This window comes from Panthera uncia, assembly GCF_023721935.1.
Source record: "Panthera uncia isolate 11264 chromosome A3 unlocalized genomic scaffold, Puncia_PCG_1.0 HiC_scaffold_12, whole genome shotgun sequence".
NCBI classification, from domain to species: domain Eukaryota; kingdom Metazoa; phylum Chordata; class Mammalia; order Carnivora; family Felidae; genus Panthera; species Panthera uncia.
In genome coordinates, this window is record NW_026057579.1 from 40,133,650 (window position 1) to 40,161,114 (window position 27,465).

Below are 27,465 nucleotides of genomic sequence, written 5' to 3' on the forward strand. Positions count from 1 at the left end.
TCAACGTTTTTTATTTTATTTTTGGGACAGAGAGACAGAGCATGAACTGGGGAGGGGCAGAGAGAGAGGGAGACACAGAATCGGAAACAGGCTCCAGGCTCCGAGCCGTCAGCCCAGAGCCTGACGCGGGGCTCGAACTCACGGACCGCGAGATCGTGACCTGGCTGAAGTCGGACGCTTAACCGACTGCGCCACCCAGGCGCCCCATCCGTCTTTTTTTAAGTTAAGCACAGTATCACTGTTGCACCTGAGAAGGGGAACAGTAATTCCTTAACCCCATGAGTCTGTTAGTATTGAAGGTTCTAATTGTATCGTAAGTGAGGTAGAATTTTTAAAAATAGTATATTTGAATCCAGAGCCAAACAAGATCCACGTTGCACCAGCGGCTGTGCCTGGTAAGCGTCCCTGTGTCGTCTTGACAGTGGGGGCACCGGGTTGCCCGTACGCGCTGCTCCCCGGCGGGCAGAGACCGCAGGCCGCTGGTGGAGCCGTGCGTCCTTAGCTCTTTGCTTTTGTGTTTGCCAGCTGCCCGGGGCGGGGGCGGGGTGGTGGGCAGCAGTGACTGCTGGGCTCCCTGGCTGCGGTCTCTGCGCTCCGCGCTCAGCTCAGACCCGCGCTCGCACCGAGGAAGGTGCAGAGAGCCTTTGCTCCTGGCACTGGCTGCTTCCCACTCCTGCGGTTTTTGTGGGCAAAGCACTTAAGGCGTTGGCTTGTTTCCTTTCTTGACCGGTTCTCAGAACCACCGCGTGGCTAGTAGCCTCCTCAGCAGCGATCACGATTGCTTAGGATTTTTAGCCCCATCGTGAACTTAGGGAGCTAGATACATTTGATGTGTTTCAATAGCATACGTCATGAGGGCCGATCCCTCTGTCTCCTTAGAATCCCCTCCTTCCAGGCTGAGGTCCCTGCGGTTTTCCAGGGGGTGTTGGAGTGTCCTAGAATTAGGGTCCCCCAAGCCCGTGGTGGCACCCGTGAGGAGACGGACTCACCTGAAGCCTGGGTGTTCGTGCACTTTAATCTCTGGGATGTGTTACTGGAAACACGTGGCGGTTTTTAAGTCTGTTGGGAGGAGTCCTCTGGTCAGATCAAGCAGACACAGATCTTTTGTTTCATTTCACTAACTTGGTCGTCAGGGGGTTTTTTGTTTGTTGTTTTCCCCCCATTTAATTTTGTTTCATAACGATGTAAAATATTTACTGGTGACAAAAGTCAGATTTACGGATCAGAGCGAACTCCAGAGTCACACTCTGTCCTTGCTGTGCGCTGCGTTCCCTCTCTTGCTCCTTTGTGAGGAAGCACTGTTTTTTCGTGATTTCTCCATTTAAAAACCTGAAGCCACTACGTATAGTTGTCTGTGCCGGGTCCTGGCAGTGCACGGCACGTCCGTGGAGGGGGACACGTGGGGTGGGGTGGGGTGGGGGCCTGAGGGCGCACAGTAAAGCACAGACTCTCAATGTCCTCTTTGTAGGGAGACGGAAGAAGGCGTCAGGAAGAAGGAAGACCCAGTCCAGGTCGTCTGTGAAGAGCAGGGGCTCCGGGACGAGGTCTAAGAAACGCCAGGGTCGTGCCAAGAAGAGAAAAGGGAAGAGGTCAAAGGTAGCCCCTCGGATAGCGGGGTGGGACTCAGACGAAGCCTCCTTTCTTGTTTACTTAGAGAGTCGCTGATAAACATGAGCCTTTTCTGCAGCAGAGAGTAAAGGTGGGACTGGGACAGGAGTTTTGCCAGGACCCTTTGGAGCTGGGCATCCGGAGGGAGGGGTCGTGTGCAACTCCGGGCACCCCAGAGGTGGGCCCTGTGGGGTGCGAAGGGGCAGACAGGCCAGAGGGTGGGAGTGGACGCCGTCCCAGGCTGTTCCTTATCCTCGTTCACGTGTCTGCCACGGGCCTTCTGAGTGTGCGCGCGCCTCCCCTCAGAGCGGGTGAGCGCCCGCCTGTGCTGTGCGTCCTGCTCCGTGGTGTCTGTCCTCGCCCCAGCTCCCGGGCTGGACGGTTAAAGCACACCAGTACATAAAACATAAAAAGCTCAGTTGCAGCCAAGCGTTTGCCGCGTCCGTGTGTGAACTCCTGCTCAGGGTCGTCGCCTTTGCCTGGTTAACACACACGCACGTGGTATACGCTCACATAGACGCTTCTGTTAGTTTTCGGCGGGGCATTCGAGCACCTGCTGTGGTGGTTCGTCCAGACGGAACTCCTGGAGGGACGGGAAGCCGAAGCTGCGGCCGCACGTGGGTGTTGGCACGCCCGCTTCCCGCTGTGCAGACGTCAGCCCTCTGGCTCACTGCCCTTCACGCCCCGAACAGAGCCCGACCGCGAGTGTCAGCGTCTCCCTGCCAGGGTGCCCCAGGGGCTGCTGCCCGCACGTGCTTGGGGTGGGAGCGCCCGCCCCCCCAGCCCTCTTCCTCGGGTGGATGGACATCACCAGACCGTGGTTTTGCGTTGCGGGGGTCGGGGCTGTCGGGATGTAGTCCTCAACTCTGGGGCAAAACCTCTGAAACGCTATTGTTCCCCCACTGGAAGCCGTCAGCTGTGGTTTAGCGCTTCCTCAGTCTGGTGTGTGTTGTGCAGACTAGTCCTTGCGCTGGTGTTTCTAGAGCCTCACTCACCCTTCCTGGTTTTTTTGTGACTTCGGTTCAGAATGAAGCCACAGCTCGGTCCCGCATTGCACGGACGCTTGGCCTCCGGGGTCCCGTCCGTGGGGCCTGCACCCCGTCAGTGCACAAGCCTGCGGACCCCTCTCTGGGGCTGATGCGTGCAGACATCGGGGTGGCCACTCTGTCGCTCTTCGGAGACCCCTATGAGCTGGACCCCTTTGACAGGTAACCGCAGGGAGGGGCTTCCCCCTCTTTTCGTGGACAGTGGGCCCCAGATCCCACGTTTGTCAAGAGAGGGTGACGGTTCCTGAGTCTCCCACCCTCGTCGGACCCCCCCCAGGTGGTGCCCAGAAGGGACACCGTAGGTCCTCAGCCACTAACAGGGAGAAAGGTGTTCTGCATGTCGGTCCCTGCTGCCCTGGGCCCGCCCAGAGGTGCATGCAGCTGCTGACCCGAAGCTGCTACGTGGGTCCCGTGTTCGGGTTTGGGGCACAGGTGCCGCCATGTGTGCGGTTGAGAAGGGGTCTCCTGGGCCTTCCGTGGGGGTCACCGCTCCTGTGGCCCGTGTGCTCTCTCTAGCAGCGAGGAGCAGTCTGCGGACCCTGCTTCCCCTTTGAGCGCCAAGAGGAGGGTTCTGTCCCAGTCGGCACTGCGCTCTCACCGGCCGGTGGCCAGGCCCGTGTCCGTGGGGCTCTCCAGGTGTGTGCCAACAGGGACGGTGGTCGGGGGAAGGGGGGGGGCTGGCGCACCTCCTCTCCCGGGGCCCCTCCCTTGACCGTTTGTCGAGGACATGCCACCGTAAAGGGCACGAGGAGCAGGAGGAAGGCTGCAGGTGCTTGAGACTGCTTCTGCCCGCCCACCTCTGTCACAGGGCTGCTATCCAGGGCGGCCACCCCTGGCTGGGTGCTTTCCTTCTATTTCACTCCTGATTAAAAAAAAAAAAAACAAAAAACGAAACGAAAAAACCAACAAAACTAGTAAATAGCCTGCCTGTTGGTAGCAGTTGGGGCCACAAGCACCAGAGGATTTCACCTCCAGGCAGCCTGCTTGCTTGGCTTTTGTCAGAGCTACTGGGGGCAGGGGTGTCTCATGCCCTCCCCACACCGAGGTCTAGCAGGGCTGGGACCTGGGGGGCGGCAGGGGGGCACGGGGAGGCAGCAACGGGTCTGTACCTGCAGGAGGAGCGTTCCCGCTGCGGCACCTGAGCCAGAGGTGGACGAGGCCCCCGTCCCAGACCTAGTGGGGAGCATCCTGTCGGGCCAGAGCCTCCTGATGATGAACGGTGCAGACATCACCATCCACCGGGACGGCTCCCTCAGTGCCAAGAAGGCAGGTGAGGAGGCCTCTGCGTGACACCCAGCGGAGCCTGCGGGGGCGCCCTCTCTGCCTCGATGCTCGGGGCGGTTGAGAGGGGCATGTGAGCCACGGGTCCTGACGAGACCGTTGAACTAAAATAGGTTTCTGTTCAAAACGTACCTAAAAGCAGTTTTCTACGCGAGGTCATGTTTCCATTAAGTCAACATCGCTTTCTGAACAGAGTTTGCAGGCTGAGAGTTTAGATGATGGTGGGGTCTCCGGGCAGCCCACAGACCCTGCGTGGCTGGCATGTGGCTGGCACGTGTTCTCACAGAGCCCACGGAACCGGCTGTGCGGAGCCCTCCCCTGCACGTCCGGGCCCTGGAGGGTGTTCGGGGTTGGGGGTGCCCAGCCATGGGGGGCAGGGCAGCGCAGAGCCGGGCGGCCCGTCCCGGGCCCCCCTGTGTAACAGGCACAGGCGCTTCCAGCGGCCAGTGAGCACTGCTCGTGGGTGTGGCCGGGGGCCTCTCACCCCGTGCCCCCAGGAGCACAGGGCTCTAGCCCAAGGAGTGAGTAGGGATAGGAATTTAAAAGCCCAGCTTCTAAGAGAAAGTCATCTCGATCTGGACCAACAAAATGACCGCTTTTTAAAGGAGGCAGTGGAAACTGATGGCCACTCACTCTCGTGTCTTTCAGCACCCGTTTCCTTTCCGAGAAGCTCAGGCGCTCCACCCCGAGGGGGCAGAGGCCCCGGGGCCTGCCTGCTGCCCGGAGCACCACGCTCAGGCAGCGGGCTCCAGAGTGCGGGGCTGCGCTGCCACGGCGGTCCCACCCCCTCCTGCGTCCCCGCTCTCACCCCAGCGGCAGCCGTGAGACTGGACTCCTCTGTGACCCCTCCGTCAGGTCAGGCTCAGAACCTGTCAAACGTAAGCAGGCCTGGCTTAAAGCACAGTGACGCCCCTGGATGTGATGGCGACAGCAGGCACGCTCGGCCCCTTAGTTCTGTGTCCTCTAAGACCTCGGGCAGCTGCCCTCACTTGCCGCGTGCCAGTGCGCTGCAGGGACAGGCCGTGAAGCCAGCTCCCAGGAGGCCCAGCATCTCAGAGCTACCCAGGATACCGAAGGTCAGAAGGGAGGACGGTGGCGGCCGGCGGGCGGATGCGGCCCCCACCAGTGAGCAGCGTGTTGAGATCCCCAGCTCCTGCATCAGCCGGCTCACGGGCAGGGAGGGCCCCGGGCAGCCCAGCCACGGCGCCCGTGCAGAGGGCGAGCCCAGCAGCAGGGGCCCACAAGAGCCTGGCACACACTCAGGGGGTGGATCCCAGTCCCCCGCCACGCTGGGACCCTCAAAGGGGAAGGGTGTCAGCTCGACCTTCGAGAGCTTCAGGATCAATATTCCCGGGAACACGGCACATTCCGGCAGACTCTCTAACCCCGGCTTTTGTAACACGTTCCGGCCTGTCGACAATAAGGTGCAGAGGAAAGAGAACCCCGCTCCCCTCTTCTCCATCAGGAAGGCCAAGCAGCTCAAGAGCGAGATCTACGACCCCTTTGACCCCACAGGCTCTGACTCCGGTTCTGCCGGCAGCAGCCCCGAGCGCCTGGGCTCTGGCCTCCTGCCCTCTGAGATCACGCGCACCATCTCCATCGACAGCCCAAAGGCGCCGGCGCTGCAGACCGTGCGCTGTGTCACCTCCTACACGGTGGAAAAGGTCTTTGGGACGGAGCCTGAGTCCCCTCGCGGGTCCTCCACCAGCGTACTCGAGCTCCGGGGCGAGGGGGCTGCCGAGGGTTCCTCCGACCTGGAGCGCGAGGGCCAGGGCGCGGCCTCCAGGGCGCAGAGGCCATCCCCCCCAGAGCCGTGGGAGGACAGGGACCAGCTGCCCTGCAGTACCTTCTTTGGCTCCGAGGAGCGGACGGTGACCTGCGTGACCGATGTAGAGCCGGGGGCACCACCCAGCCCAGGCGCCCCGCAGACAACTACCCACAGGGTTGTGGAGCTGAGGCCCCCATCCTGCTCCCGCTCCACATCCAGCTCCCGTGGCAGGAAGAAGGCCAAGAGGAAGCGGGCTGAGGACAGGGAGCACAGGAGGACCCGCTCCGGCTCCCGCTCAGGCTCCCGCTCTGGGGAGAGGAGCTCACGGTCGGTGTCTCCACCGGTGGGTGAAGGGCACCCCAAGAGGCAGCAGCCCAAGGCCCGGGGCCGCAGGTCCTCCAGTGACCACTCCAGCAGCCGTGAGCGAGCCAAGCGGAAGAAGGTGAAGGATGAGGGCAGGAGGAGGAGGAGGGACTCTTGGGGACGCGGCCGGCGGCGGTCACGGTCCCGGTCCCGCTCAGGCAGCCCCGGCAGCTCCTCCCATGAACGCAGGGAGAGCAGGAGGAGGAAGCGGAGGCGGTCGGGGTCCAGGTCTCGGGGGAGGGAGTGCTCCCCCCCCAGCAGTCTGGAGAGGGCCCGGAGGCACCGGCACACAAGGGAGCGGAGCCCCCGGGAGAGGAGCCCTCGGGAGCGCCCCCGCGTCAGGTGGAGCTCCCGGGAGCGGAGGAAGCGCAAGTCCGGGTCTCCACGGTCGCCGAGCACGGAGCACAGGTCCCGGGAGCACCAACGGCCTCGTTCCCGTGAGAAGCGGCCGAGGCCTCGCTCTCCAGAGAGGAAGTTGGTGCCCCCTCCCCAGGAGGAGCAGAAGCCCGACAGGGAGCAGCCGGCCAAGCCACTGGTCTCCGTGGGAGCAGACGCCTCTCCAGCAGGGGCCGAGGCCCACAAGGAGGCCCCGGATGTGCCCGCGGAATGTCCACCCGAGGACCTTGATTACGGAGACTCTGTCGAGGCCGGGCACGTCTTTGAGGAGTTTTCAAGTGATGCTTTCTTCCTGCAGCTTGATGACATGAGCTCTCCGCCCTCCCCAGAGAGCACAGATTCCTCCCCAGAGCGAGACTTCCCACCCAATCCAATGGTGCCCCCAGCCAGCCAGCAGCAGGACCCTGCCCTGGTGGCTGTCATCAGACGCGAGGTGGCACTGATCCACGATGACGAGGCTGCGCAGCCCCTGCCCCAGGCACAGGGCCCCCAAGAGAAACCCTTGCTCCAGCAGGATGCTGCTGGGGCTGCCACGGCGCCTGGCACCCTGGGAAGCCAGGCTGGGGTCGGGGTGCCTGCGGGGAAGGAGGAAGGCGCCTCTCAGACCCCCTTGCTGCGGGCAAAAGCCCTGGTGAAGAGAGTCACCTGGAACCTGCAGGAAGCGGAGAGTGGTGTCCCTGCCGAGGAGCGAGGCCTGCGTGAGTAGGGTGGCAGGGTGGCCAGGGCAGCGTGTGAGGATGGGGGTGGCCCGGAGTGGCCACCAGTATGTGGGGGCGGTCTTCTCTCCCTGGGTGGTACATGGACCTCTTTGGTCACTTCAGTAGCGTAGGCCATGGGGCAGGGAGATGGCTGCAGCCTGGCCCGTGGTCCTTGCTGCTGGGATGCTTTTCTGGAATTTCCCAGCCAGGAAGCAGCCTGTGGCCCAGGGGTAACCACAGAGCACCCACCTCCCGTGTTGGTCCTCAGGAACGCCGCTCCACAGGCCTCAGAAGCCCCGGGAGGGGGCCTGGGAAACGGAAGACGTGGGGCCCTCGGTGGTGTTCCAGCAGGCATCCTTCTCTGAGCCGCCTGCCCCTGGCTATGCACATGCAGAGTCTGGCTTCCCGGACGCCGAGCCCCCTCAGGTAGGTGCCTGGGCCGGAGGGGCGTGGTCGTGTGCCGGGCCACACAGGCTGTGCCGGGCTGGGGCTGAGGGACTTCCCCCTCTGCCGGGGATCTTCCTGCCAGGAGCCTGAGGTCTGTGCTGAGTGATCTGCATTTTTGCCCAGGTTTATACCCCCAACCTGCCCACCGCCCCAGCTCTCCCTTTGAGTCTCCCGCCCTACGTGCCAGCCAGCCAGCCCACGGTCCAGTTCATCCTGCAGGGGAGCCTCCCGCTGGCGAGCGGTGGGGTTGCACAGAGCCCAGCCCCGGCGCCCACTGCCCCGACCACGGCTTCAGAGCCGGCCGGCCACGCCACTGTCGCTGGCAACTCTGAGGAGAGAGCAGCTGCTCCCAGGCCTGCCACGGAGAAGGCCAAAACCGAGGAGGTGAGTGTCCGTCTTCCTTTCTCAGGGGCGGGCTCCTCTCCTCAAAGGGTGCCCCCAGGGCCAGGTGGTCACAGGTGTCCTTGTTCTCAGTACATGAAGAAGCTGCACACGCAAGAGCGGGCGGTGGAGGAGGTGAAGCTGGCCATCAAGCCCTTCTATCAGAAGAGGGAGGTGACAAAGGACGAGTATAAGGACATTCTCCGCAAGGCAGTGCAGAAGGTGGGTGCGGGCGGGCGGGCGCTGCGCCCTGGTCAGGTGTCCCCGGGGGCGGGTCTGTGCTGTCGCCCGCTGATGCGGGCTCTGGAAGGTGCTCCAGCCCGGGGTTGTGCAGCCAGGCCTGGGGTAATATTGGTGTGACCTGGCCACCAGGGGCCGGTTGTGTCCCGTCACCCTAGCTCGTAGGTGCTCAGGAAGAGTAGCCAGTGTGTGTGAGGGGACGGAACAGCATCCTTGTCACTCGTTAAATAGGCTGAGTGGCAGAGGGTAGTTGGCACACCGAGCTTGCAGCCGGGAGGAAGACAGGACCCCGGGAGGTGGGCAGTTCTCAGGCCCAGGGTGTCAGGTTCAGATCTGGAGCCCACTGGCTGCACCACTCGGGCTTGGAGATGGACCCTCAGCCGTCGTGGGAGGCAGGTGGGCAGGTAGTGCTCTGTCCCTTGTGATGTGGACTCTGGGAGGGCCCATGATCACTATGGGGACATCTGAGTAAACTGTGCCTCCCCACCACCCCCTGCCCCCCAGATATGCCACAGCAAGAGCGGGGAGATCAACCCTGTGAAGGTGGCCAACCTGGTCAAGGCCTACGTGGACAAGTATAGGCACATGCGCAGACACAGGAGGGCTGAGGCCGGCGAGGAGGCACCCCCCCAGGGCACCGAGAGCTGAGCCGGGCACAGAGCAAGGGGGCACCAGTCCCCATCCCGGAGCCACTCTGTTGGGAGAGGCAGGAGCAGACAACTCTGGAGACAGCCATCACTCCTGTGTTCAGGGTTCCTGTGACCACACGTGGTCTGTGCCCCTGTCTTGCTCACGGTTCAAAACTGGACTTTTTTATATGTATATTATAGATACACACTGTTTCCATGGTGTTCTAATTTATCAAAAATGGATTATCTTTAGAAACTTCTTGATTGACTCAGTATTTGAAAGGTGAAGCCTTTGGGATCAGGAGGGGCCAGGGGAATGCAGGGGGGCTCCCCGACCCAGCTCACAGATGGCCTCATTTTATTTTCCATCCTATTAAGGGAAGGCCCTTCCCACGTTTTCTGTTTGATGTTCTGTAAATGACGCGGTTTGCTCCCTCCCATGGGGCAGAGCACGGTGTTGGTGGATCTGGAAGGCAGGAGAGCCCTGCACACGGCACAGAGTCGGCCATTCACGCGTCCCCCTCCCCAGCACACCTGGCAGGAGCAAACACCTGCTGTCCCCAGAGCATTTTGTATTCTGAGTAGAGTTTGTTGGCTCTGAAGCGTGTGGCCTGTTTCTTCATTACGAAGACAGAAAAGGACGGGTGTGTGGGCGGGTGAGGGGTGGTCACCTCCCTTCCGGGGCATGCGCGGGGAGCCTCGAAGTCTGGGGGGCCCCTTCTTGAGTTCCGGCCCCACCCCTCAGCCCGCCCCGGCTCAGGACACCAGCGCCGGTTTCTTGGCTTGCTTTTATTGGACTGCAGAGGGCGCTGGCGCTTAGGCGGGCTGTTCCACCTCCATGAGGAAGTGCTCCAGGGCCTCGTAGAGGCTGTTGCAGCTGGACAGGCAGAGGCCGAGGCTGCTGCTGTCCAGGGAGGACACGCCTTCTCGCTGCACGTACTCCAGGTGCGCCCGGCACAGCCACGGCTCCAGCTGCGGGGAGGGGGTCGTCAGGCCAGACGGGCTGGGCTGCCTGCGGCCCTGCCCACGGGACCCTGTGCCTCACCTTCACCAGGACCAGGCTCTTCTCCTTGGGCCTCCCAGCCGACAGGTCCTGCCCAAAGCCCAGGTAGATGGTATAGTGCGGGGAGCGCCGACGCCGGCGAGCCCGGAACTCTACCAGCTCTGTAGGGCAGGGCTGTGGTGAGCGGGGCGAGGGCAGGAGAGGGGCGGGGGAGGGCAGCGGCCCCCCGCCCCCGTCGGGTGCATCACTGACCTCGGAAGAAGGCGCTGAAGTCGAAGATGGGGGTGTCCTGGTTCCTTTGCAGCAGGCACGGGGGCGTGGAGGGGCTGGCGGAGCCCAGGGGCCCGCCCACCTCCCAGTAGACCTTGCATTTGCCCAGGCGCCGCGCCCACAGCCTGGGCCCCCGGAGCTCCAGCTGCAGGCCGGGGGCCACGTGCTGCAAGAGCTTCTCTGTGTAGTGAAGCTGCTTCTGGTCCGGGAGCTCGGCCGGGCTCGGGAAGGCCACGTGCTGGGGCTCTGCGGCCTCGGTGGCGGGGCTGGGGGACCCGTACAGAAACACGAAGCTCGGACGCCCCACGGTCTCCTGCAGCACTGTGCGGCCCTTGTACATGATGGTCACCTCCAGGGCCCCCGGGCCGGGCTCTGCCTGTGACCCGATCTGTGAGCGGCCGGGCCCGGCCACGACCTCACCTGCCGTCCGGATGCCAGGCGCCACCTCCTGTGGGGGCTGCCAGGGCTCCAGGGCTGGGGCCGGGCCTGCGTCTGGGGAGGAAGGCGGAAGCTGGCACCGGGTCCCCCAGCCCCTCCCTCTTTCACGCCCTGCGCCCGACTCCTCTCACCTGTCACCTGGGCCTGCTGCAGGGCCTGCAGCCTGGGGCTGGGGGCTGTCTCCACTGCCCTAGGCAGGTATGGCACCATGTTGGGGAGCGCTGGGCCTGAGGAGGGTGACCGAGGAAGCAGCTGTACTGGCCCAGCTGTGGCTGGCACTGTCTCTACTGGTTACCTGCCCCCCCCCCTTCCCCTTTCTCCACAGTGATTCTGCGGTCCTGCCTGCTCCTCCCCCTGGCACGGGGCCCTGCAAGGCAGAGCACTCCCACTCAACCCAGCGTCTCACCAGGGGCCTCCGGGGGGATCGGGTCCAACCCCCATGCAGCTTCCAGCAGATGGTCCTCCAGGCAGCTCTGCTCCAGAGCCTGGAGCAAGAGGTCCCCAGCATTGCCAGTGGGGCCCAAAGGGGAGCTGGGGGCACAGGGCTCAGAGCTCAGCCCGGGCCCCTGCCTCTCAGCAGCAGCTCCTGCCGGGCATGGCCTAGGGAGCCCACCCTGCAGGAGAAGGGCCAGCGTAAGCATCTCCTGGCTCCATCGAGGAGTGGAGACCCCCCCACCTGGGAGCCGGGAGGGCAGAGCAACCTTACCATCAAGGGTCGGACGTCTTCCGGGGCCTTCTCGTCCCCCTGGTTAGTGCCTGGGCCTTCTGAGGGAGAACTGGGATGAGACTCGGGAGTTGGGACACTGGGTGTGGATGCCCCCGACCCGCCCCCCACTAGTGCCAGTGGGCCACATAAGCTTTCCCCGCCCTCCCCAACCGGGCTCCAGCCTCTTCCAGGCCAGTTTTAGAAACCACAGATCTGCCCAGTGCAAAGTCCCAACGTGTGCTGGCACCGTGGCTCCGCCCTGGACGACCTGCCTCCTGCGGGCTCCTCACCTCTCCACCCCAGCGCGGAGCTGAGCGCGTACACCTTATGCGGGTCGGTGGGGTCCCCCGAGTTGTCTTGCAGCATCACAAAGCGCTGGGTGCTGTGCAGCGCACAGCGGAAGTTGGTTTTCCAGCTGGCGCGGAGCGGGCCTTCGGAAGCCAGCTGGTGACTTCCGCCGTTGCTGGGCGGCCACCTGCCGCGGGCCACGGCCCAGGCCTGGGGTCAGGGGGAAGAAGGTGTGAGCTTGGGGGCGCGGGCCGGGGCCTGGGCCGGCCCTCCCTTCTGGCTGGAGCCCCACCTTGAAGATGCGCGCGTCGGCCTCGCCCAGGTCCTTCCGCGCGAAGTGCTTCCAAGGCACGCGAAAGCGCGTGCGGGCCGCGTCCAGCCACCGCAGGCCTTCGTAGCGGCCGCTGCCGACCTCCCCCAGAAGCCAGTCCGCGAACCGCGGGCGCGGGGGCCCCCTGCGGGCGGAGGACCGGCGGGGTCAGGGCGCGGCCGGCCGGGTGGCGTGGCCGCGCACCCTGGCGGTGGGACAGGCGCTCACCTTTCGGGAGCCGCGGCCATGACTCCCTCCGAAGCCCTGGGCGGAGGGGGCGGGGGGCGGTGCTGGGAGGGGTGGGCACGGGTGACGGGGGCTCCCCGCGTGTCACCGAAGATGTCGCAGGCGTGGCCCCGTTGTCAAGGTGTTGGGACCACAGACGCGGGGGGAGGGCTGATGGCCACGACGTCGCCAAGGCGTGGGATTCTTGCCGGCGGTGGCCGTGCTGTGACCACAAATGTGCGGGATCCGAGCGGCCGCACGCATGAAGTCACAGGTGTGGAGCCAGAGCCCAGACGCGGCGCGAGGGCTCTGGCGGGACCCTGCGGAGACACGACGGGACGGCCGCTCGCGGGGGGGCGGGGAGGGGGGCGCGCCCGGGACGCCAGGAAAGCGAAACCGCCGGCGGCGGGAAAGCGAAACCACGGGCGGCGGGAAAGCGGGAAAGCGAAACCTAAACCTTCGTGGGGTGGGGGGGGGGGGGGGGGCCCTCCGCCGGCAGCGCCCCCACCTCTCAGTCCCGACCCGACTCCCCCGGCCGGACCCTCCCCGTCGCCGCGCCGCGCCGCGCCGCGCCGCTCGCCCCACACGTACCTGGGCGCCGGGTCCACCGAGGCGGGCGGGTTCGTCTTCCCGGGAGGCCGGGAATCAGCGCTTTTATGGAGGCGAGGCGGGGGCGGGCCGGGGGCGGGCCCGGCGGGGGGCGGGGGGAGGGGGCTGCAGGTGCAGCCGAGGAAGTCACGTGCTCTGGACGACGGTGCCCCAGGCCCCTCGCGCCAGCTCCTGGGTGCGGGCGGGCGGGGGTCGCGGAGGGGCGGCGGGAGGGGCCGGCCCTGCGGGGTCCAGTCACTCCTCTCCCTCAAGGCGCCTCCCGCACATGCCGCCGGCCGGGGGCCCCTGGCGACTAGCGGAGGGGCTGGGGGGAGGCGCTGGGGAACCTCACACGAAACCCGGCCCTTGTTTTCTCAAGGAAAAGTGGGCAAAGGGAGACGGCGTGGGGCATGTGGCAGCTGTACGGCTTGGAGTCTTGATGGGAATTGTTCAGACAAGAGCACTCGAGTGCCCTTGAGAAGACATTTGCAAAGAGATTCGTGATGACTTTTCATTAGGAAAAACACTGACGATCCAGAGACAGTGTGGTGGCCTTCAGAGAGGAAGTCCTGCCGGCGGTCCTCCCCTGGGGAGGCCAGTAGAGGGGGCCCTGTCCCTTACTCCGTGGTTCTGGTTCCCCTCGGCCTCTGATTGTAGCCGACCGGCCCCACCTGCCATGCTGGCCCACGGCCTGGGCCTGCTACCCGCTCCCAGCTCCTGTCACCCCAGGCAAGCCTCTGCTCGGAGCCACAGGTCACAGCCCAGACGCCAGGGCCAAGTGCCTCAGAGCACAGTGCTTGCTTTCTGCACCAAACCTCACCGCAACACTGGCTGTGACCCCCTGGAAGGTCCCCAGGGACCTTGCTCTCCAAAATGAGTTCCTGAGGGCGGCTCCTCAGTTTCCCCAAGGCCAAGAATCTACATGTCGTGTCGGGAGGGGGGATCCACAGCGCAGGGTGCCCCTCCTCCAGCGCGGTTAGACCAGGAGAGGAACTGGCCACCAGCTGGCACCGGCCCGGGAAGCCCCTTGGCTGGCAGGCACAGCAGGTGGTTTACGGGAAGCGGCCTCGCCCGGCAGGCAGGGGCCGGGGACGTCCCAGCAGCTGGGCCGCGCCGTCACCTCCCACCGGCGGCAGCTCCAGGGGGACCCTGCGCGCCCCGGCCGCCCATCGACTTTGGCGCAGCCGAGCTTGGAAATCGTCGCTTTATTGTGCAGTGGGGGCGGGCGAGCAGCCCAGCCGACCTCAGGGTGGGCCAGCGAGGGGCGCAGGGAGCCCAGCTACACGTAGGTGGAGCTGGCGTCGTCGCAGGAACCCCCACCCGGGCCCTCGGCCTCGGCGTCGGCCTCGTCACTGCTGTCCTCGCTGCCGGAGTCGGCAGCGCCGGCCGCGTCCGAGGCGGGCGTGTTGAGGACCACCACGTCGGCCTCGGCCCCGATGTCCTCGCCAAACCACACGGCCTTGTAGCCGCCCTCGGGCCGCCGCTCCTTGGTCAGGATGGACCTCACAGCCGCGGGGCCGCCCCCATCCCGGGCCACGTCGGGGGACTCGGAGGCAGGGTCCAGGGACTGGAGGCTGGGGGGCTCCGGGGGCGCAGGCTCCGGGGCCACAGCCGGGGTGGGGGCAGGTGAGGGGCTGGGAGCCGGTGCCCAGTTGGACTCCTGGGGAGCACGGAAGGCCTGGTTGTCAAAGCCCGAGAGCTGGGGGTGCTGGTGCTCCTGGGGAGGGGACGGGGGCAGCCAGGACATCAACCAGGACCCCAGGCCTGGGCTGGGCCCCAGCCCTGGTGCCCTCCCCAGAGACAAGGATCCAGGCTCTCGTCCTTCCTTTCTCTGCCTTTTTCGGCCTCCTCCCCGTTCCGTGGGCTACGGCGTCTGCACCCCGTGTCTCCTCGCCTCCCTCTCCTGCCCCTTTTCCGTCTTCCTCTGTCCCCTTCTCCATCTTTCTGTGGCTCGGTCCTCACCTGCACAGCCCTGTCTCCTTGTCTGTCTCTGTCCCTGTCTCTCTCTCCCCCTGTCCCTGTCCTGTCTGCTCCCCCAAGGCCCCCGGGGCCTCACCTGAGCTTTACCAGAGCAGCACTTGAACCGGTGGCCATAATGCTTATGGACGAGGATCAGGAGGGCGATCAGAGTCAGAACCAGCAGCGCGCCCAGCACCCCGCCCAGGGCCGCCATCTCCACGGTGGAGAAGCGCTGGTCCTCAGTGTGGCTGACACCTGGCTTGCTGTCCCCTGCCGTGCTGCCTCCTCCAGGCTCTGGCGTCCCTGCAGCACCGACAGCCACTTACCGTTGGCGCCGCCGGCACTTTCCAGCCTGCACCAGGCTCTGGACGCCTCGAGCACGAGCCGGGCTTGGCGTCCTCCCAGAGCTGCGGTTCTGGGGAGTGGGTGCTACTGACTTGACCCCAACTAAGGGGCTGTGTGTTCCCAGGGGCCCTGGGGCGGGGGCAGGCTGCTGAAGGGAGGCAAGGGAGCTGGGGATCCGTGCCCACTGGCTCCAAGGGGAAGGCAGGGGCCTAGCACCCTAGGAAGGCGGTTGAAGGCAGTGCTGGGGCCTGGAATTGCGGGGCTCCTCGATCCCGAATCTGGCTTCTGCCCCACCCTCCACACACCTTCCCAGTTTACCTTGTTGGGGCCCCCGAACCCGTCTCTGCCCGGACCGGAGCAGACTCCCTTGCGGCCTACGGTCGGCGTGGTCCTGCCGGGCCAACCTGGGGTGGAGCCTCCCTGCTGTTATTCCCAGGACCACTCACAGTATGAGTCAGGGGGCATCCGGGTGACTCTAGGGCAACCGGGAGGTGCTACCTGAGGGCTGGGGGGCCCCGCTGGGCCCGGGGGACATCGGCTGAGAGGTTCTTGGCTTCAGCGTCTGTGTTGAGCCCCCGCTGGGTGAGGCTGGTGGGAGGGAGGTGCCAGTTCCCACACTGGGGGGCCTCCCAGGCGTAGGTGAGGCAGGTGGCCTCAGAGTTGCGCCCGAGGGAGGGTGCGGGCCGGTGCTCCACCCAGAACGGGTCGTGGAGGACCCCTGAGAGGGCCCCGGGGGCCTGGGGGCTTCCGCAGTGGTGGTTCTGCTCGATGTTCCTCCAGCCTCTGGGGATGTGGGGGGCTCTGGGGGGCCTGGGGGACCTGGGGGCCAGGGGCAGGATGCGGGCTTGCCTCTGCCCCCAGCGTGCCTGCCTCAGGGAAGGCACCGCCCTGGCTGTGGCAGAAAGCCCCCCCCTCCCGCCGCTGAGCCATCACCTGGGTCCCCCGGAGGCTCACCTGTGGGGGTGGGCGCCTCCTCTTGTAGGACCTGTATTTCCACCACGGTGCTTGCCCCGCTTGCGGTCACTGTGTTCGTGGCCTCAACCTGGGGCAGAGAGGGGGCTCGTCTCTCGTCGGCCCCGCCTTAATCCCTGCCCCTCGGAGACGTCCCCTCGCCCTTACCTCTGCATAGAAGACCCCCTCGTCTGCCAGCAGGGCAGCGGTCACCACGGTCTCGCCATCCATCCGGAAGTTGGTGTTATTGGTGATACGATAGGTGATGGCGGAGTCGAAGTCCTGGACACTGTCCCAGTGAGTCCTGGGCCCGGGCTGCCCCCACTGCCCCCCAGCCCACCCGCAGAGGGGCTGCCGCCTACCGGGAACTCAGGGTCCCAGGCCCAGATCCTCAGAGGCTGGGAGGGGGAGGCCGCGTCCCTGACCGGGACGCCCGCGCCAGAGCCGAGAGCCACGGTGCCGCGGTACCGGCTCTCGGGGAACTGGAGCAGGCTCCCGTTGGCATTTCGGGCCTCGATCGTGACCCGGGTCACCGAGTAGCGGGCGTGGTCGGCCTGCTCGCCCTAGGGGTGGGGGAGGCCGTGGTGACCGGCAGGTTCTGGAGGGGCGGGCGCCGCAGCCTGGAGCTCGGGAGGGGCGCTCGGAGGCCTGGCGGGGGGCCCACCTTGACCAGCAGAGTGAAGGTCTTTGGGCTGCGGACGGCCCCGGTCATGGTGAGGTTGCCCGAGTCAGCGTCTATGGCAAACGTGCCGTCGTCTCGTTCTGTGAGGGTGGTGGCAGCGTCTGGCCTCTCGGTGCCTCTGGAGGCCTGAGGTCTAGAGTCCCAGCTGGCTCTGCCCACCCGGCAGGTGCCCCTGGGGCTTCCTCCGCCCGTGGTGGGGATGGGGTCCCGGACGTTGTGTGGGGACAGAAGCAGGGCTGTGGCGCACACTCACCACTCACGATGCTATAGAGGATGCTCTGGTTGATGCCCCAGTCCCCGTCCACGGCATAGATGGGCCCAGGACGCAGGGTGAGGGGGCCTTGCTGTGGGGACGGGGACAGGAGGAGGCACCATGGGGCTGGTGTGCCGGCCCTGGCTCACCCCCTCCCGCTCCCCTCAAGGGGGCAGCTGGTCGGCTCTCAGGACTGCTGACCACACCCTCTGGGACCCGGCCAGTTCTGATCGGATTGATCCGAACAGCTCGAGTTTGGAGAGGGAGCACAGGCGCGGGACAGGAAGAGGTCACACAGGGTCTGGGCTCGGGGATCCTCCGTACGGCGGGAGGCCCTGGAGCCCGGGTCCAGGCCCCGCTGCCCTCCGCTGCCTCAAGGTGACTCTCGGGGCCCAGAGGGGACAGTCAACCGGCCAGAGAGGCGGCTGCCCCCTGGAGCACCGCCGCCGTGGCCCCTCCAAGCCACCACCCTCTGGGTCCCCAGGGGCTGTCTGGCTCCGCCCCAGGACAGCTGAGCCTGCGCCCTCCCTCCAAGGTCAGAGAGGACGTTCACGTCTCCCCATCCCGGGTTGGGTGCGACTGGCTTTCGAAGGGATGTCCACATAAAAACGACAACCAAACTTGGCACCCAGGCCACTCCCCCGATGCCCATTCTGCCCCTCCCTGCCCCCAGTACCAGCGTGTGCCCTGTGGGGACAGCCCCGTGGTACTCGGCTTGGATGCAGACGTGAGAGTCTGAATAGGCACAGGGCAGGAACCAGGGGGGCCGAAGGTCAGCAGGCTGCACCTCCAGGATCACGGTGGCCGTGGCCGTGTGGCTGGGTGCTGCGTTCTGCTCCTGTGTGTCCTGCAACAGCCGAACCCGGCCGGGTGAGGCCCGGGAGCCCCGGGCTGGGGGCGGCTCAGGTGGGGGCTTGAGTGCCCAGGCCTGCTTACCCGCACCAGCAGCTGGAAGGTCATGGTCTGACACTGGTAGAAGTCCAGGGACCGGTCCAGCCGCAGAGCGGGGAGGTTGGTGCCCACCAAGGAGAAGAAGTTACTGGCGCCCTGGGGAGGTGGGAGGGGGATGGGGCTCAGCCTGAGACCCTGGGAGGACCCGGGGCGGGGCCGGGGCCGAAGGGAGGGTGTGGGGCTGGTGCGGAGGCGGGGGACACTGACCGGGGTCACCTCCTGGAGGGTATAGAACAAGATGTCACTCTTGTCGGGATCGTGGGCCTCCAGCTTGGTCTCAGGGACGACGATGGTGTTCACTTTAGTGTCCTGGGGGCACGGAGGGGGAGTGGTCCAGCTGTACCCCTGCCCCCCCCATGGACTGATCTCTGAGGCCAAGCCATGGCCACTAGCTCTCTGCTGTCCGGCCCCTCACCCCTGGCTTCCCTCACTCACCTCAGAGACATTCTCAACCTTGGTCACGAAGGGGAACACGGGTGCATTGTCATTGATGTCCAACACAAACACAAACACCCTCAGCAGGGTCACCTAGGGGGACAGGGTGGCGGTCAGCTTCCTCCCTGCAGGTCCCCACCCCAGCGGAGGGCCGCTCTGATGGCCTGGGGTACGGTTCACAGGGACTGCGGACGGACAGCAGGAAGCGACTACTGAGCACAGGAGGTGGTGAGTACCCTCGAGAACAGTAACCAGGCACGGGTAGGCGGGGCAGGAGGGTGGCCAGCAAAATCCCAAATGAGAGCGATGGTGAAGCAGTCGAGTTGCCTCGAGGATAATTCTCAAAGGAAAAGGAAAACAGAAAGGAGAACACACAGGTTGAAAGAGGCTTAAGAGGGAGCGCGCGACTCTTGATCTCGGGGCCGCGAGTTCGAGCCCCACGTTGGGCATAGAGACTACTTAAATAAATAAACTTTAACAAGAAAGAAAGAGGGAGGGAGGGAAGAAGGGAGGAAAGAGTCCTGAGACACAGAGCAGCCAGTCTCATTAGGTGGCCACCCTGGGGTCTTGACTCAACAAACTGGGAAAGACCCCCACTGTGGGGAGAGGCGGACATCGGGGGTCTTGTGATGCTGAGAAGTTTCTACTTTTTCCAGGTGACAACAATGTGACGGTCGTGTCTAAGAAGGGTCCTTGGCTTTCAGAGACTCGTCCTGAGATACTTGTGGGTGGTGTGCCATGATGTCTGTGGGGGACACCCACAGGCCTCGAGGACAGGGAGAGCGGACAGTGGTTCCTGTAAGCTGACAGGTGCATGGGGCTGGGGTTGCAGCTTAGAATAGACTGGTCAAGAGATGGTGAGAGAGGCAGGCAGGTGCACATCCGGGGAGAGGGCACAGGGCCAGCTGGAGCGGGGTCGGGGTCCATGCACCCAGCCTTGCCCACCGCACAACGCACTTGGCCTTGGCTCTAAGTGAGAAAGCAGCCGGGGGCGTCCAGGGCAGGGACGGGCCGCTTGCTTGATCAGATCGTCCTGCCACGATGAGACTGGACTGGGGTGGCCAAGGCCGAGAGGGGAGCGAGCAGACCAGTTGTCAGTTGGAAGTTTCTAGAAAGGAGATGCTGGTGGCCAAGGGTCTGGTCAGCTTAGAGTCCAGCTTGAGGCAGAGTGACCAGATTTGCTGCTAGACGTGAAGGGGGAGTGGGGGGGGGCGAGGGAACCAGCAGGGCGAGGCTCCTCCTGTGTTGGGGTGGGGGGTCTGGAGCCCAGGGCAGCGTCTGGGCTGGAGGAAGTGTGGGCGCCAAGTCGGGAGTGACTCTTGAAAACATGCCACAGGGTGAGGTCACCAGGGAGTGGCCCTGGACCAGGCAGAGTGCTCTGATGTCACAGGGTCAGGGTGGCAGCACAGGGTGGGATGGGGGGGACTCACCACGGTGTCACCTCTTCTGCACTCCAGCTGTGCCTGCAGCATCGTGTGTTCCTGGGGGGGCGGGGGGGGACAGACAGGTGTCAGAGATCACCTGCCCCGCTGATCGCAGCGCGCTGGCCCAGCTTCACAAGCGAGGAGACAGGCCGAGAGGGGCAGGCGCTCACCCGGGGGCCCCAGCATCAGTGCTAAGTCCAGAGGTCACTCAGCGCCCCCAAGGGCCCCACGCCCCCTGGGGTCTGTGCTCCACGAAGCCTTGAGGCCCAAGAGGGCTGGGTCATTGTCTGGCGGGCACAGAACCCTCAGGACCCCCGGGCAGACTGAGACCCAAAGACCCTGGAAAAGCCGTTCTCCGGGGAGGGGGGGGGGAGTGTGGGTGCCCGCACAGGTCCTGTGGAGGGAGAGCCCCCCAGCTGCCCCCGCGGGGGTGCCCCGCCTAGGCCCGCCATCCACACCTCATAGTCAGGAGTCACATTGAGGAACAGCTGAGTCCCCTGGATCCGAAACGCCAAGGGGGTGGATGAGGGTCCGAGGGTCACCTGCTGGCCTTCAGGGACATAGATGTCAGCCAGGGGCTCACTCTGATTCGTGTTCTCCGGGACTTCGAAGTAGGTGTTGCTCACAGAGCAGACTGGAGAGTGGGAGAGGAGGGGTCAGTGCCCTCCCGCCACCCACCTGCTGCCCAGCTCCACCGCCACCGCCCCGCAGGTACCCTGGGCCTGGGCCGTGGCCACGAGCAGCAGCAGCAGGGCCCAAGCCCCCATCTCGGCGGCCGTCCACCCTCTGAGCCGCTGGTGCTGGTGCCTTCTCAGGCTGGGCGACCTTCGCCCCTGCCAGGCACCGCCCCACGTTATGATCCTTTACAAGCCACCGGCCTCCACCAAGGGGGCTCTCGCCGGCCGCCTGGCCAGGCCCGGCCCGTGGCCAGGAGGGGAGACCTGGTGGTTGCCCAGCTGGGCCACGTGTGGGGGCCCACGGGGGCTCAACTCACAGACGCCAAGGTGGGAGGCGGAAGTCGCTCAGAGAGCTGATCAGGGCACCGTGGGCCTGGCGGGGTGGGGTGGGGTGGCTGGGGGTATGCCTGGGGGGGGGCAGAAGCTGGGGCAGGGCGTTAGAGCCTGGAGGAGTGGGGACTGGGGCGGGGCCTCAGCCCTGGCTCCTGTGTCTGCTGTGCCCACCCCCCAGGCCTGCTGTCCCTCTGCTGGACGCTTCAGCCCGAATCATCTGGGAGCCAGCTTCAGGGCCCAGGTGCTCCTGGCAGGACCACCCTCTTCCCACACCAACCACCTAGGTCTGGAAAGAAAAGGTTGTTTGTGTCCGGGGTTACCCCTGCCTGTCTTGGAAACAAGCCATTCTCCTCCAAGGGGGGCTGGGCAGGGCCACCGTGATGGCGATGGCAGCAGGCAGCTGGGGGCTCCTGGGGGGAAACCCAGCTCCCCATGGGCTCTGGAGCTTGACAAAGAGGGGGTCCTGGCAAGGCTCCCGGGCCCAGGCACCCGACTGCCCTACCCCCAAGGGCCCCCCCAAGCTCTCAGCAGCTGGGGAGAGGCCACTGGATGGGAACAGCAGAGGGGCTGCCGTGACCGTGGCGGTCGTGGGCCTTCGGGTCTCTAGGCCTTTGCTCTGCTGCTGCTGCACTGGGGGCTCCTGGCGCCTCTGCCTGCACTGGGAGGGCCTCCATGGCTTCCAGCGACCCCAGCACCACTTGGGGTGTCATCACCGTCCCCATTCCACAGGCTCAGAGTGGTCAAGCCACTTGTCTGAGGCCACAGAGCTCGGACCAGGAGCCAAGACATACGCTTGGGTCTCTCTCTGTCTCTCTGGAGTGGACTCCTGAACCCCTAGGTGACACTCCTGTCACTCTCTGTGCCCCCTCAGACTGCCTCCACCACCTGCCCGGCACACTGACCGCAGGGCCCTGGGGCCGGGACTGGAAGACATCCTGGGCCCCCCACCCACCCAGGGCCCCTGAGTGTGCGGTAGATGACAGGGGTGCAGACTGTCTCTGGGGAGCTCGGTCAACGGGACAAGAGAGATAAGGCAGGTGAGGCGCCCTGCTGGCTTCCCAGGTTTAAAGGGCAGCTGGGTGTGGCTGCAGCCCCAGAACCTGTGGGCAGGGTCCTTCCGCCCTGCAGGGCTGCCTTGATGGCACAGAGACGGCGCACTGAGTGAGCTCATGGGGCCGGTGTCTGAATTCCTCCTTTATTGGTGACAGGTGCAACCCCTCCTCCTCCCGCTCCACCCCTCCCTGGCCTGGGCTCCAGGGTGCTCCCCTTGCAGACAGAGGGGAGGCTCCTTCTTCCTCAGGGCCTCATCCGTGACATCTCAGCAGGAGGCACCGCCGGCTGTGAAAATGCGGCCCCAGACCCGGGTCCAGGAGGCAGCTGGGGAGACCAGGCCTCATCCAGGGGGTCCCTCAGGGGCATCCTGTGGAGACAGCCAGGTTAGGGGCTGCACGCTGCCACCCATCTGGCCAGACTGTGCCTCCTCTGGTCACCAGCTCTTTTTCCTTCCCAGACTCCCCCCCCCCTCCCCACCCCTGCCTGTCCAGTTCCTGCTGTGGATCTAGGGTGCCGCAGGGGACCAGGGGGAGGGGCTGGGGCAGAAGCTTGTGGGTGGACGGGGAGGGGGGGGGGGTGACGGGCTGGTGGTGGCGGCTGGGGCCAGGACGGGGCTGGGGCGGGGAGGTGGGGGGGGGGCTGGTGGGGGCTGGTGGCGCTCACCAGGCCTGCAGGGCGGGCGAGTGGGGCCACTGCAGGCAGAAGCGGCCCTCAGACGACTTGGTCCAGCTCGTGCCGTTCTCTGTGTCCAGCTCGCTGCCCCCCACGCCAAGTCGGAATTAGTCCTGGAGCTGGGGGGGCGCCGCCCCCGCGCCCCTCCCTCGGCCCCGGCCCCTCACCTGCGCCCCCTCACCCCGCGGCCCCGGCCCCTCACCTGCGCTTCCCCACCAGGCCCTGCAGCAGTCGCTGCAGACGCGCGCTCTCCCGCAGGCGGCTGAGCTCGCTGGTGAACGTCCCATCCGAGTGGCGCGGGGCCCTGGGGAGGGACGGCGGGGCCACGGGCCAGGTCAGGGCCGGGCGGGGGCGGGGCGGGGTCCGAGGGGCGGGCGCGGGCTCACCTGGGGGGGCGCGGGGCGCGCGGCGGAGCCCGGCAGCAGCAGCAGCGGCGGCAGCAGCAGCAGCAGCAGCAGGGGCCGCATGGCCGTGGTGGGCGCGCAGGGGGTGCTGAGCGCTGCCGCCGCCGCCCGGGCCCCGGCCGCCCCTTTATAGTGTCCGAAGCGGGGCGGGCCGGGGGCGCTCGGCACCGCCCCGGCTCCGCGCAGCCCGGCCGCGCCCCCATCGATCGCGCCGGAAGGTCAGGGCCGCCCCCCCCAGCTGTCGCCCCGGCTGGCCCGCCCGCCCTCAGCGCCGCGTCGGCGCCCCTCGGCCGGCTGGGGATGTGGGGGGGAGGGGGGGCGGGCCTGCATGAGGAACGGCAGGAGCAAAGCCTCAGAGCCTCGCCCCGACGCGCTTCCGAGGCGCGGCGGGGGCCGGGCACCACCCTCGGGGCGCAGAGGGGCGCGGGGTGGGGGGCGGCACGAGGGCGGAGGCCGGGACCAGGGGGCGTCCACCCCAAGCGCGGACTCCGCTGGAGAGGCCCAGGCCGGCTGCAGGCCGAGCTGGGGTCGAGCCCCCCCCTCCCCCCCCCCCCCCCGGGGCGCCCTGCATTTGAACTTTCGGAGGACAGACAGGAGGTGGAGGTGCGGAAAGCGGACACAAGAAAGACGGCAGCTGGGTGACTCCTGCTCCATCGTTTCGGGTTTAGGTCCGGTTCGGCTTCTAGAACCAGGACTGCTGACATCCGTGAACATAAATTAGGAGTCCAGTAAATGGACTTATAATAAACTAGTAGTTCTTGTGTTAGACTTTACATTTTTTTTTTTTTTTAAGATTTTATTTTTAAGTAATCTCCACACCAAGGTGAGGCTCAAACTCAACCCTGAGGTCAAGAGTGGTGTGCCACCAAGGGAGCGGCCAAGCTTCACATTCATTTAAAAATAGTTAGTAGAGGGGCGCCTGGGGGCTCAGTCCATTAAGCGACCGCCTTGGCTCAGGTCATGATCTCAAGGTCCATGAGTTCCAGCCCCACGTCTGGTTCCGTGCTGACAGCTCAGAGCCTGGAGCCTGCTTCGGATTCTGTGTTTCCCTCTCTCTCGGCCCCTCCCCTGCTCACACTCTCTTTCTCTCAAAAATAAACATTAAAAAATTTAAGAAAAATAATTAGTAGACTTTTTAAAAGAGCAGTTCGAGGGTTACAGAAAAACTGATCAGAAAGTATGGAGCAGACCCAGGCCCGGCCTCCCTGCCCCCAACATCCTGCGGGACAACCGACGAGCGTCCCGGTCCAAACATTAGCTCTGATGGCCTGTCACATAATTTACTTTAGCGCTCATCCCAGTGTGTAAACGAGGGTTTTCGCGGATGACGATGAGTGCATCCAAGTCTGGACTGTCCTGGCTTCAGTGCCCCTAATTCCTTGTGCCCCAGCTGCTCGTCCTTCAGTCCCCAGTCCCTGAACTTTGCGCCGACCCCACTGTCATATTCCCTGGTGTGGACGCACCACAGCTAACCCACCCACCTACCACAGGACACCTTGGTCGCTCCCAAGGGTTGGCAGTTATGAACAAAGCTGTGATAAACAACCGTGGGCAGGCTTGTGTGTGGACGTCAATTTCCAGCTCTTTGGGATAAATACAAAGCGCGTGATTGTTGGATGGGATGGTCAGTTTTGTAAGAAACTGCCAGACTTTCCCAACGCACCGATCCGCGCTCCTCCCGGCCCCGAACGAGACGCACATCCTTGGTGCCGGCGTTTGGGTTTTGGGCCATTGTAACAGGTGTGTAGCGATAGCTGCTTTCTTTACACGTGTTTTTAAGCAGCTGCTGTGGCTTATTCCTGCACGAGGTCGGCAGATTAAAATGCCCTGTGCTTTCACACCGTTCACAGGTCAGTCACGTCCACGGGAACACGCCCACTCCCGACACTGGTGTCAGACTTCTCAGCACCTCAAACACTCAAGCCCCCGGGGAATAGCTTCATAAGAAAAATGTGCCCGTTTATCAAAAGTACACTAAAATTGAAGTTTACAAAATCTACAGCAAAATTAACGTGCAGTAAAAAAATGAATTTTGGCACAAGTACTGGCCCATGTGTCCACCACCGCAGTCGGGACACAACACCTGCTCTCTGTCACCCCAAAGGCTTCCCTCCCGCTGCACCTCTGGGGTCACATCCTCGGCCCTGAGCGCCTCTGGTCACAGCTTCACGAAGTCACAAGCAGTCACTGGCTCAGAGGGACAGACGGAGGGTGCGGCCAGGGAGAGGCTGCGTCTGTGCTGCTCCTGTCACAGGATATTTGTTTCTACCGCCTTCTCTGCCCCCCAGGGTTTCTCCAGGGACGGCCCCTCCCTGTGCCCTCCCACACCTGCTGTGCGGCGGTTTGTCCCGCGTGGGTGGAGACTCGCCACCGAGACACCCCTGCCTATGCCACTGCGCCCGGAATCAGGAAGGAGGAGGCCTAAGAAACGTGGCGCTGCCTCAAGCTTCGCTTCCCATTCTGTGCTCTACTTTGAAACAACATGGGATACAGGCCACGACTGCAAAATGCCACCTTTTTAAAAAGATTTTAAAAAGGTTTTTTTAATTTTTATCTTACATTGATTTATTTTTTGAGAGACATAGAGTGACAGAGCACAAGTTGGGAGGGGCAGAGAGACAAGGAGACACAGAATCCGAAGCAGGATCCAGGCTCTGAGCTGTCAGCACAGAGCCCGACGCGGGGCTGGAACCCACGAACCGTGAGATCATGACCTGAGCCGAAGTCGGACGCTCAACCGACTGAGCCACCCAGGCACCCCAGGATTTTTAAAAGTTTTAAGTCATCTCCATCCCCAACGTGGGGGCTCAAGCTCACAACCCCAAGATCAAGTGTTGCACCAGCCAGGTGCCCTGCAAAGTGCCACTCCCAACCCACAGGTTTCAGGGAGCACCCCCCCCCACCCCGGGTCCCCAGCATTTCACTCTCAGCTGAGTCCTTGTTACAAACGCACAGAGATGTCGCTTACATGAACAGCCATTCAAAGCCCCGGATCGGACATCACTCTGTGCAGAGATCCTCATAATGGCCAAGTTCAGGGTCCAGGATTCGCAGGAAGAGGAAGCTTCATTTTCCCGGGGTGAGTGTAGGAGGCAGTGCGTTCCAAGCTGGAAACGTAGCTCAGTGTGACACCGTTTCATGCCCTGAATAAGCACAGAGCAGAAAGCAAGCTGGACTCCTTTTTTGGGGGTTTTGTTTTAACCGAGATTTAAATGTCAATTTCAAGTTAATTGTATCTACCCTTGGTTCTCATTAGGGGCGTTGCAGGAAAGCACTGAAGAGAATCCTCTCTCAAAGCTACACTCCTCTACTCTTCCCCGCCTTCCCTCGGCCACACAACTGCACCGTGGAACCTGACTCAGGTGCCGGCTTCATACTTTCAGGCTATCAGCCTGGCACTCGCAGCGATATCACGTAACCTTATTTTAGTCTTAATGAACATACCCTCTTAAGGACTAGGGGAAAAACAACTTGCTTTTATTATTACAGAGAATTAAAACCACACAAAAGTAGAATAGTATAATGAACTCTTCTGCACCATTGCTCAGCGTCGATCATTTATGACCAATCTTACCTGCCCCTACTTTCTCTGTTCTCAAATGAATTTTGGAGCCGAATTTGTATCATTCTCAGAAATCGCATCGTTAATCTATAAGGATTTCAGTATATATCTCAAAAAGATAAGGACTGCGGTCTGCTCTCCCCACAGATCACCCAGGAAACCTGCTGGTCAGACAGAGCTGGGTTATCGAGCGCCTGGCAAGGACGGACAGTAGCTGACAGTCTTAGTAATGATTTTAAAGGAGGTATGAAAGTGACGTGGTTATGGGGATTCAGGATAAGGCTCAATTGCTGTAAAACGGGTCTTTCAAAGCAGGGATCTGGTGGGGACCACAAAAGGGTCGTGAATGGTTTAGGGTTGGTGAACACAGGGAGGCAACAGTCCTAATATCAACGAGGTGGAACTTAGAGTATTTTGTTACATTTTTGTCTCCTGTGCAAGATAAGACATCTCCCATATATCACCTCCCAAAGCTTCGTTATTTCAAGTCCCAAACGAGACCTGGAATTTATGTTGTGTGTGACGTGAGGTAGTAATTTCATTTTCGTCTGGATGGCTGTCCAGTTGCCCAGCGTCAGTTATCACAAAGGCCATCCTTTCTCCACTGCCCTTCGATGCGTTTTATTTGTAAGTCACCCGTCTGCATATGCTCAGGTCTACTTCTGGGCTCTCTGCCATGTGCCAGCGGCCAAATCTCACTCCTGCAGCGTCTCGGGTGCGATGCCTTAATTATTCACCATCTGAATCACAGTAACCGTTTAAGTCTTACTGTCTAATACATCAAATGCTGTCCCTGTTTTGCTTCAAGGATGTCTGAGCTATTGTGACCGTCTGTATTTCCATTTAAACTTCAGGGCAACTTGTCAGGTTCTACAAGAAGATACTGCCAGGGGGTTGATCAGAACTGCATCACACTTAGATCAACTTTAGGAGGGCATCGAACTGTGGTTTTGGGTCACATCTCCTCAATTACTAATAATGTTGAGCATCATTTCATGTGCTTCTTGGCCATTTATGTACCTTCCTTGGAGAAATGTCCATTAAGTCCTTTGCTGATTTTAAAATTGGGTTGTCATTTT

The 27,465-nt window shown here is 63.5% G+C and overlaps 4 protein-coding genes across 10 annotated transcripts in view; 1 reads left to right on the forward strand and 3 right to left on the reverse strand.

The window, feature by feature from the left end:
• Positions 1-9,117, forward strand: part of PHRF1 (PHD and ring finger domains 1) — a 30,515-nt gene extending 21,398 nt beyond the window's left edge. For 4 of the 6 annotated variants that reach the window (XM_049652667.1, XM_049652666.1, XM_049652665.1 and 1 more), the window contains 9 exons: positions 1,469-1,596; positions 2,635-2,816; positions 3,171-3,290; positions 3,770-3,924; positions 4,584-7,160; positions 7,429-7,586; positions 7,731-7,991; positions 8,082-8,210; positions 8,733-9,117. In XM_049652667.1, the coding sequence (XP_049508624.1) occupies positions 1,469-1,596; positions 2,635-2,816; positions 3,171-3,290; positions 3,770-3,924; positions 4,584-7,160; positions 7,429-7,586; positions 7,731-7,991; positions 8,082-8,210; positions 8,733-8,876 (3,854 nt within the window). In that variant the 3' untranslated portion in view covers positions 8,877-9,117. The remainder of the gene's footprint in view (positions 1-1,468; positions 1,597-2,634; positions 2,817-3,170; positions 3,291-3,769; positions 3,925-4,583; positions 7,161-7,428; positions 7,587-7,730; positions 7,992-8,081; positions 8,211-8,732) is intronic. The other 2 variants (XM_049652669.1, XM_049652671.1) reach the window with 1 other exon arrangement.
• A 420-nt stretch (positions 9,118-9,537) lies between these two features.
• IRF7 (interferon regulatory factor 7) lies at positions 9,538-12,563 on the reverse strand. Of its 2 annotated transcripts, none has more exons than XM_049652673.1 (9): positions 12,101-12,563; positions 11,855-12,017; positions 11,565-11,772; positions 11,275-11,330; positions 10,975-11,182; positions 10,700-10,795; positions 10,113-10,622; positions 9,903-10,021; positions 9,538-9,829 (listed from the first exon to the last, which is right to left on the reverse strand). In XM_049652673.1, exons 1-9 carry the CDS (start codon positions 12,118-12,120, stop codon positions 9,674-9,676), a joined length of 1,536 nt encoding a protein of 511 aa, XP_049508630.1. In that variant the 5' UTR covers positions 12,121-12,563; the 3' UTR covers positions 9,538-9,673. The 2 variants fall into 2 exon arrangements, with proteins under 2 accessions (XP_049508630.1, XP_049508629.1); XM_049652672.1 differs by having other exon boundaries at positions 11,275-11,333; positions 12,101-12,562.
• Positions 12,564-13,807: 1,244 nt separating this feature from the next.
• CDHR5 (cadherin related family member 5) lies at positions 13,808-20,452 on the reverse strand. Its single transcript, XM_049652674.1, has 15 exons — positions 20,401-20,452; positions 20,144-20,319; positions 19,692-19,742; positions 18,262-18,354; positions 18,034-18,135; positions 17,812-17,922; positions 17,552-17,722; positions 16,876-16,966; positions 16,605-16,702; positions 16,303-16,503; positions 16,109-16,222; positions 15,944-16,031; positions 15,488-15,799; positions 14,742-14,947; positions 13,808-14,402 (listed from the first exon to the last, which is right to left on the reverse strand). The coding sequence occupies exons 1-15, from the start codon at positions 20,450-20,452 to the stop codon at positions 13,965-13,967; spliced, it is 2,304 nt and encodes a 767-aa protein (XP_049508631.1). The 3' UTR covers positions 13,808-13,964.
• A 1,425-nt stretch (positions 20,453-21,877) lies between these two features.
• On the reverse strand, positions 21,878-22,994 carry SCT (secretin). The gene is made up of 4 exons (XM_049652029.1): positions 22,814-22,994; positions 22,623-22,730; positions 22,412-22,504; positions 21,878-22,115 (listed from the first exon to the last, which is right to left on the reverse strand). Exons 1-4 carry the CDS (start codon positions 22,885-22,887, stop codon positions 21,992-21,994), a joined length of 399 nt encoding a protein of 132 aa, XP_049507986.1. The 5' UTR covers positions 22,888-22,994; the 3' UTR covers positions 21,878-21,991.
• Positions 22,995-27,465: the final 4,471 nt, after the last annotated feature.

What these genes read in the sequence shown, in the direction of transcription:
- CDHR5 (XM_049652674.1), bottom strand. Translation starts at nt 20,452, where the DNA reads ATGGGGGCTTGGGCCCTGCTGCTGCTGCTCGTGGCCACGGCCCAGGCC. An exon ending in AGGTTGAGAATGTCTCTGAG is followed by an intron (nt 18,136 to 18,261) that starts GTGAGTGAGGGA and finishes CCGTGCCCCCAG; the next exon opens with GACACTAAAGTGAACACCAT. An exon ending in TCCCCACAGGGCACACGCTG is followed by an intron (nt 16,967 to 17,551) that starts GTACTGGGGGCA and finishes CCGTCCCCACAG; the next exon opens with CAAGGCCCCCTCACCCTGCG.
- IRF7 (XM_049652672.1), bottom strand. Translation starts at nt 12,120, where the DNA reads ATGGCCGCGGCTCCCGAAAG. An exon ending in CTCCGCGCTGGGGTGGAGAG is followed by an intron (nt 11,334 to 11,564) that starts GTGAGGAGCCCG and finishes GTTCTCCCTCAG; the next exon opens with AAGGCCCAGGCACTAACCAG. An exon ending in GATCCCCCCGGAGGCCCCTG is followed by an intron (nt 10,796 to 10,974) that starts GTGAGACGCTGG and finishes CACCCTCCTCAG; the next exon opens with GCCCAGCGCTCCCCAACATG.
- SCT (XM_049652029.1), bottom strand. Translation starts at nt 22,887, where the DNA reads ATGCGGCCCCTGCTGCTGCTGCTGCTGCTGCCGCCGCTGCTGCTGCTG. An exon ending in GGCCTGGTGGGGAAGCGCAG is followed by an intron (nt 22,505 to 22,622) that starts GTGAGGGGCCGG and finishes CGTGGGGGGCAG; the next exon opens with CGAGCTGGACACAGAGAACG. An exon ending in TCGCCCGCCCTGCAGGCCTG is followed by an intron (nt 22,116 to 22,411) that starts GTGAGCGCCACC and finishes CTGTCTCCACAG; the next exon opens with GATGCCCCTGAGGGACCCCC.